This window comes from Limulus polyphemus, unplaced genomic scaffold (genome assembly GCF_000517525.1).
Source record: "Limulus polyphemus unplaced genomic scaffold, Limulus_polyphemus-2.1.2 Scaffold5632, whole genome shotgun sequence".
Taxonomy (NCBI): Eukaryota; Metazoa; Arthropoda; class Merostomata; order Xiphosura; family Limulidae; genus Limulus; species Limulus polyphemus.
This window is the reverse complement of record NW_013671242.1, coordinates 9,294-18,398: the sequence shown is the minus strand read 5'-3', so window position 1 is coordinate 18,398 and position 9,105 is coordinate 9,294. Positions and strand designations below refer to the sequence as shown.

At 31.7% G+C, this 9,105-nt stretch overlaps 1 protein-coding gene across 1 annotated transcript in view; it reads left to right on the top strand.

The window, feature by feature from the left end:
* LOC106472810 (polynucleotide 5'-hydroxyl-kinase NOL9-like) overlaps positions 1 to 9,105 on the top strand; it is a 32,658-nt gene that overhangs the window by 15,518 nt on the left and 8,035 nt on the right. The window contains exons 6-9 of the mRNA XM_013933478.2: positions 4,448 to 4,545; positions 5,980 to 6,013; positions 7,039 to 7,175; positions 7,413 to 7,632. Of these exons, the coding sequence (XP_013788932.1) occupies positions 4,448 to 4,545; positions 5,980 to 6,013; positions 7,039 to 7,175; positions 7,413 to 7,632 (489 nt within the window). The remainder of the gene's footprint in view (positions 1 to 4,447; positions 4,546 to 5,979; positions 6,014 to 7,038; positions 7,176 to 7,412; positions 7,633 to 9,105) is intronic.

The following is a 9,105-nucleotide window of genomic DNA, read 5'->3' as shown; positions in this document are numbered from 1 at the left end:
AAGTTAAAACGTTAAACGTTAGTTACGTAACTAAACTTAACTTTACCTTACTAGTCGTACTAAGTAAGTATTAATTAGGTACGATATACTATAACTAACTATATATATATATATATATATATATATAGTTCTCTTCTTCTTATCAAAAGTCTACTTGGGTCTATCCAATTACTTTTGAATTTCAGTTGACAAGCCAAACTATCATTCTATATTACTATCATATTAGTATTCTGTGTGTGATTCACTTACAATTGTGGCATGAATGACCGTAATCGTTTGGTCTTCTTTCTTCTAAGTATCCTCTGTTCCTTTTGTCAAAGTGTACTCAGCCTGATTCAATTACCTTAGAACCACGCTTTAATGGAATAAATTCTTATTATTGTTTATTTTTCTACTCTTAGTATTACTCTAACATATTAAGTGTTAGGCCTATCGCTTCTATGGTAGTTAACTTCACACCAAACTTTTCCTTGCATGTAACTTTGCTCTTTTTTGCTATCATCTGTCTGCTGTTTCTACTCCTCTCATACTATTTATATGTTTATCACTTAATCATCTGTCTGCTTTCTAGAAAGCTCTATATTCCTAACGTCAGTGTATTGCACACGCCATTCGATAGTCTCAACATCGATGACTTATAAACACAACTTCCTACAGTTGTCTGTTTTAACTTTTATTATAACAAAAATTAAACAATAATAGAATATTCACTCATAAAAATATATTAATCAATAATATATAAACTAAACAGTCTTTTATATCACTATGAAGAACTAGAAACTCTAAAGTCCACATTAAATTTTCTAACCCATCAGAATCTCAAACAGTAACTGATCTTGCTAGCCTGGTTTTAACTCTGAACAACTTTGAATTCAATAACGAACATTTCCTTCATGTTAACAGTACTGCAATGAATACCAAAATGGCTCCCAGTTATGCCAACATTTTTAGGGGTCTTATTGAAAGCCAGCTTTTACAACTTTTACATAGATGACATATTTTTTATTTGGACAGCCGGTCTTGAATCACTTAAAGAATTTATCTCATATGCACACTCCTTTCCCAAAACAATCAAGTTTACCTTTGATTACTTGCCTACCCAAATTAACTTTCTTGACGTCGCTGTCTTTTTAAAGAACAGAATTTTACACACCGACTTGTACAAAAAACCTACAGACAGACCACAATACCTTCACTATAAAAGCTGTCACCCCTCTCATACTAAAGGGAACATTACCTACAGTCAAGCTCTTAGAATAAAGAAAATATACTCAGATGAAATAGACTACAGAAAACACATCAAGGATCTAAAACAAACCATGTTCCAAAGAGGATATAAAGATACCGAAATCAACAGACAGATTCGGAAAGGCTAGCAACACTCAGTGGAAAAACATCCTAAAACAGTACGATACTAAAGTTTCAAATAGAATTCCTCTTATTATTACCTATCACTTTAACCTCAGAAATGTTTCACAAATTTTTGAAGAAGCATTTTCATCTCCTACAACTGAACGATTGCCTTAAACAGATATTCCCTGAAGTTCCCGTTATCTCCTTCCAAAAAAACAGGATTCTAAAATATATACTTGTTCACACAAAAGTGAATTACATCCCACTAAAAAAATGCTTATCATTCAAGCAATAAAGCTCATTGTCAAACTTGTAAGTTCATAAAAACTAGTGACTCGTGTTCTGACAAGTATAACCAGCCCCCCAGTGGCAAAGTGGTATGTCTGTGTATCTACAATGCTAAAAACTGGGTTTTGATACTCATGGTGGGAAGAGCACAGATAGCCCATTGCTTTGTGCTTAACTTCAAACAGACAAGCACAACCAAAGAAACTTGAAAATGTTCAAAGAAATCACTTCTGGAACACAAAACACCATTTACCTTATACAGTGTAAAAAATGCAATCACCAATATGTAGGACATACACAAACAACTCTTCAACGTTTCAACAACCATAAATCTTCTATTAACACTGAAAAAGATCTCCCTGTTGCTCAACACTTTAACTAACCCAGTTATTCCATTAATGATGTTACTGTTATCAGTGTTGAGACAGGATTCAAAACTAAAGCTGATAGAGGAATAAAAGAAGCTTATTGGATTGCAAATCTAAACACTTGTCAACTTTTTGAAATTACTCTAGATCTTGGAATCAGTGATATCCAATCATTGGTTTCATCTCTGTTAGAAAAATAATTTTTATTCTTCGCTTATTTCTTTCATGTAGTGTGAACCCTAACTTATATATATATATATATATTCAGCCAATTCTAAAGCCAAATACCTCTAACACATTTTTACATAATGCTCTCGTTGCCAGCTACATTGTATTGGAAATGAGACACTTATATCAGTACCTGGAAAAATATACTAAACATTTCCTGGAAAACCTGATGACCTTCATGAAGTCACTCAACTCACTTTATATATATATATATATCTCATTTGATTACACACCATTCCTAGTTTGCCCCTGAAGAAGGAAGTTCCACCTTGCAAAAGTGCTCGGGTTATAGAGTTTTTATCAACTTGTTGGAAAAATGATTGAAATTGTGTGACTTTATTGTCTGAGTATCTTTTCTGGTACTTGTTTGAGACTAGTATTATTATGAGCTGGATTACCTCATATAACATCCAGTCATTTGAATATGGTGTTAAAAGGAATTTTACTTTATCACCAAATTAATATTGTTATTTATAATGTTTGTGCATACAAATCTTGGATTTAATAGATTTAACTTGTTAGTGATACTTATTGGACAGATAAACATGTAAGGTAAAAAAAAAATCTTTGTTTCCTATGACTGACCCTAAAAACATTTTCACTGTTTGTGAGAAAAAATTTTTGACATGGGCATAAAACTTTTAATTCCCCTTTTGTTGTTGTAACTCCTTGAAATATTCAGAATACATGAGCATTGTTTGTAACACTTCATACACGTCCTGAGCAACACTGTGCTCCAATGTATATCAAGGTTAACTGTCGACTAATACTCAGACTACATCCTATGGAAGCTTGATTTATGTGACTTCATATGATTGCTGTATAATTTTATCTAGCTATGTGTATTCAAAATGATAATATAAATGAAATATTTCCTACCAGCTACGATTATGAATGAACTGTTCCACAAACATTTTCTTCAGTTCATCGAGAGATTAACTGTTTTGATTATTGGTTCCTAATATCTCAATCAGAGTTTTCCACCTTTCTGAATTTTGGGAAGGTATTTAAGAAATGAAACCTTCCATACCTATAGTGGAGATAAATTGTGCAAACTTAATTTAATTTAGACATACTTCAGTTTGCTAATAGATTTTTCTGAGGTTGACTCCCATTAATTTTATATCCAATAGAATACCTAGATTTCAACTGATTAATTGCTATCGTCATCATATCACTTGGGCTTACAGATAATTAACAATTTGGTTTGATGTTAAAAAAAATTTTCCCACGAGAACACACTGGGCAGAATAGTTGAATTTCTAATTACTCATGTCACATGATTAGAGATGCTTGAGTACCGGTACCGCTGGTACTATTGCAAACCCTGCTTGGGACCTACTGTATACGGCACTGTGCAGTTAGCTTGTATATTTGAATTTAAAATGTTTTTGTTGTTAGAAGTGCAGATTGGAAAGATATTTTAAATAAAGAGAGGGCTGAGTGTTAGCATTTGATGATTATCAGGAGCTCTCCCAAGGGTTAGCTTGAGTTCTTAATGTAATTACATATGTTATAGACATTGTTCAGTCATGCACATGACTTATGTTAAATACTTTACAATAGCCACCAACTGTCTTATCTACCACACCGAACCAGGGTTTATGCTGTAGGATAAATGACAAACATTCGCATATTACAGGAGATATATCTGGAACAGATTTGAATAAGTACTGAGATAAAAGATAAAAGTAAAGATAAACATTGTCTAAACCAGCATTTCTCAAAGTGTGGGAGTGCACCCCCAGGGAGTACAAGCGATCTCTTTGGGAGGGTGAGCAATTAGGGTAGAGTCAATAGTGCAGTAATGCAAAATTAACCATTTTAATATAATTTTTATTAATGAAAATAATAAGTAATTACTACAACATATAAAGCATTTTAATGCGTATCCATGTATTAAATCTCGTCACTTAGCTCACTTTTTCCCTCATTAAAAAAAAAAGAGGGGGGTCATTTAAGAAACCATATTTATTATGGGGGTGATGGATGACAAAAGTTTGGGAAATGCTGATCTAAGCAGTTAAGATTTACATCAAAAATGGTAATAAACTGGAGTAACAAACTGTAATTTACATTAGAATTATTTATAAGGTGAAATTTGAAATGTTCATCTGCATTATTTACAAGTCACATAACCTGTCTGCTAACTAAATTTTAGCTCTCAAATTGTAAGTCTTTGTAATTATTATTAAATTGTTTATCTACAGGTGTAGTGAGGTAATGCACTTAGAGGCAGATCCAGGCCAAACAGAGTTTACCCCACCAGGCTGTGTTGCAGTGACACGGGTTTGTGAACCATTGTTTGGTAAGTTAAATTATAGAATATGGTTTGCCCAATCAGATAATGTTACACTAAAACTTGCAAAGAAGTAGGTATATTAACATCTTTATCTTGATAAGATTTGGGTGATGATAAATTATATAGACATGCTAGTTTCGTAAAGATTTTTCAACAGTTTAATTCCAGTAAGCTGCTAATTCCAGCCATTTGTGATAGTGTGGGATTTATCAGATTTTCAGTTGTAACTTTCATAGCTGTGATAATATGCAAACAAAATATACATTTTAGCAATTTAGGGTGGGTCACCAACCTTTTCACGAGGCTCACAAGGTTGGCTTGCTAAATATTTGGTGATCTATCAATTGCAAGCCCTAATTAAACCTAAAATACACATATGTCAGAGTTAAACGTTATAGGTAGAGATTAAAGATTACATATTGTCATTAATTGTTTGAAATCACTTTTAAACTTTTGGTAACCTTTGGGAAAACAGAATAATCTTCCAAGGAGTTTTTCTGGCTGATTCATAGGACACAGTTTTTACATAACAAAAAATAAAATATATACAGAAAAAAATTAACAAAATTAAATATTTTCAGTATTGAAAATTTTGCAGTCTACCTATAAAAAGTTTGTGGTCAATCATGACTGATATGTTGTAAACACCTGACCTAAAAGAAATTGTGATGAAATATCAAAGAAACAAAAATTAAATCATAGTATTAAACAGATGAAAATAATAGGTAAAATGTATTCATTTGTGTAAAGAAAAAATCAAAACTTGGGTGCTTTCAAAATTACACTTTGATTTTCAGATGTGGTCTGTAATTGGTTACTGCTATAAGGAGAAAATATTGATTTATGTTATTTTATAATTCTGTATGCACTTCATAATATAGGAAAGAGATTGAATGCGGTAACTTTATTGTCATTATGTTTTATATTTCATTTTTGTGTTTGTGATTTTTTCTTTTTAAAAGTTGTAACATCAACAAAAGACCAGCAGCAACGTTTTGCTAATGTCATTCTCTTATTTAGAGTAGAATTGTTCCTACCTTTGTTTTTGTTCAAAATGCTAATAAATAATACAACATTACATATTAAAGAAGACATAGTGACTTGTTCTGTAATTTGTGTGGCCTTTTTTTGCTATATATTTATATATATATATATATAAACCTTATGTTATTTTTCATAGTTATTCAACCATAATGAAAAACAAAATTATACATCAAAGAAATGTAAAATGCTATTATTAATATATTTTTACAGGTAATTATAATGTGTAACATGATTAATTGAATGTTAATCAGTAAGCTTATATACAACCAGAAAAGTTGTTGTATGATCTTGTTTGTACGTAGTCATTGAACTGTTGCAAGGCATTGTATTTGATTTACATCTATTGTTTGCTATTTGAAGAGCTGCATGTACTTAAATGAATGTTATGTATTATAGGCCCACCCTTTACACATCAGAAGACACCAGAGAGGTAAAGCTTGTCATTTTACTTTTTTTGTTGTGAAATTCAAGAAACAAAATTTGGTTCATACCCACTTGTTAAGACATCGTTGAGAATGCTTTTTTTACATTTACAATAAAAAACAACAACAAAATCTTAAATTGGGTTTTTTTTTGGTTAATTAAAGATGGTCTTGAAAAATAAAAGACTTTCACGTTGGACATTTTACTATGTTTTATGCTTTCTTTTGTACTAAAGAATCTCAATTGTGAGACTGGTCCATTAAAGTGAAATATTTCTTAGCTGTGTGTGTGATGTAGCTTCCATATGTTTATATACAAAGAGAGTTGCCATTTGGTCACAGCCACTTTACATTGTGAGATAACTTAGCTACTCTACCTAAAAAGCTAATAACACACCTTCGAGATTTCCTTTGAGATCTCCCCCCCCCCCCCAGTGGCACAGCGGTATGTCTGCGGACTTACAATCGCTAGAATCCGGGTTTCGATACCCGTGGTGGGCAGAGCACAAATAGCCCATTGTGTAGCTTTGTGCTTAATTACAAACAAACAAACCTTTGAGAGGACTTGAGATATAAGATCAACTTAAGCATTAAATCTGTTGGGTATTCTCCTGGTTTCTTAAATGTGGTCAGAAGTTGTGTTAATCACTGTTATTTATGTTCCAAGTATGTTAAAAATGTGTAACACATACATCTTCAGTGCATCATTTTGAAAACAGACTATACTTATCCAGTTTTAAATTCTGAGAAGAATTAATCATTTGCAAAACTTGTTTTTTAAATTGTTCGTCTTCACTTTGATCATTCTCATTTTATGCATCTAGCCAGGAATACAGAATCAAACCCTTGTGGTAGATGTTCTGAGTACTTCCTTTTTATGTTGTTTTGTAAGGTTTTTTTTAATTGGCCAGCTGACTTTCTAGTGAATTTTAGTGTCACATGACTAACAAACAGTGCAGCTGTAACTTTTTTTAAGTATTATGTAAAATTTAGTACATATATATAATTTTTATTTTATCAAATGTCTGTCCAGAATGAGCTTCGTTGGTACTGTTGACCTTCAAAATGCTCCTGATCTATACTCCGAGAGTGTTCAACAGATACATGAGTGGTACAAAGAAAATTTTAATGAGGTTCCTCTTTTTATCAACACCATGGGATGGAATGTTGGTAAGCTTTATCTAATATTTGATGTTTTGGTATGGTGTGTTATCTCAGTTATTTACATGTTTGAGGTTAAGACAAGTAATTTGTTTTTTATTCTCCTATTTTGTGTAAAAAACAACTTGAAAGTTTTATCATTTGTTCTTTTGAATCTTATAAATAGAAAATAACCATTAGAATCTAATGTAGTTGAAATATTGAAATAGTATAATGTTTTAAATAAACCTTTTAAAACTTGCAAAGGTATTGGACTATCATTACTGGTTGATATTCTACGACATGTGCAACCTGACATTGTGATCCAAATGAAAGTTAAATTGAAGTCACAAAACCTTCCTGACTTAACTCCAGAGTTCTTATGTACTGCTTGTGGCTGGAGATCAAATAGAGAGGTTTATGAAAACAGTGTCCCCTATTTCCAGTACCAGCGAATAGTTTTGTCACCACCTCTGGTAAAAGCTAGGTAGGTTGATAGTGCATTGAACAAGTTATATGTTTAACATTACTTATAGAATGTGAGCATTGTAGTTATTAATACTAAAGGTTTATTTGCTTAGCCATAGCTCTTTAACCCTTTCCACGTGGGTCAAAGGCCATGTCATCACGTTTATTGACTCGCATTCAAAATTTTATTGAACTATTATTTTAAGAACCCATGTCAATAAGTTTAGTATTAAATTGTAGATTATAATTCAAATTTTTGTATTATACATTACTTAATTTAAAAGTAAATATTAAAAACACACACTTAAACATCGATTCTTGTGTGTCACATGGTATGTTGAATGCAGTACTGGTTCAAATTAGATGTTTGTGATGTCAAAATACAAAGTCCGTAGTTTCGTATGAATTAGGAACTCAAATTACTGATATTAACAAGCTAGAATATAAAATATGAACCTCATATCTTTTCTATTTGCTGAGATATCATTCATGTACTGAATTAAACACAGAGGCCCTGCTCACCTCTTTCCATTTTTGGAAACAGTCCCTTATATACACTTACTTGTGTATACGAGATGTGAATAATCTATCGAAAGCTCAGAATGTCCCCCTAGTGGCTTTCTCAGCCATTTTCATGTCTTAGGACGCCATCTCGTTCTTTCGAACCAAGATATCTAGGAGGTAGGTTATGTCTTTAGTCTGCTTGAAATTTCATATTTTTTTAGACCGAAATACAGCTTAGTTAATAAACTTGGTAAATTATAATGGAATTCTATGGTATCGATATAGTAATTTATGATTTTCTGGTTATTCAAATGTATATATATACAAAAAACCTAAAAAGAATTATTTCGTTTCACATCCTCCATGTGCAAAATTTTAAAAGGGTTAGCAACTGAGTACAAAAGTTGTAACAAGAAGAGATAATTGTTTGCTTTACTTCTTCATTTACTGTTCTATGTTTTAAGAAAAATAAGTTTAAGAACTTGTTTGTAAACAGTAATAATCTATATGCATATATAATGTATAATAATTGAAATGTGACTGTATTTTACAAAATACTAGTCCACTAAAACACAGCCAAGACAGGTCACTTTGTAAAGGCCAGTTTTATACTATTGGATATGGTAACATGAGTGCACGTGCACTACATCATTGCTGAAAAAACATTTGATAATTATCTGGAGGTTATAAAGATTTTGCACGTGAAATTTGAAATTTTTCTGTTGCATAAGAATATTTTTAATCTTCAAATGAAAATTACTTTGCATGTTGGATAGGCAACATGCGAAAAGAAAAAGGCATGAGAAAAACTTTACTTAAAAAACCTCAAGACTTAAAAAATCTGATATTTTGTGTATGAAAGCCTTGTAGTGTTTACTGATAATTTGCCAAATTCTGTGAACCTATACTTACTAATTTAAAAGTTATAGCATGAAAACCATAACAAGCACAAAATGTTTATTAGATTGGTCACAGGGACCGAGCCCGT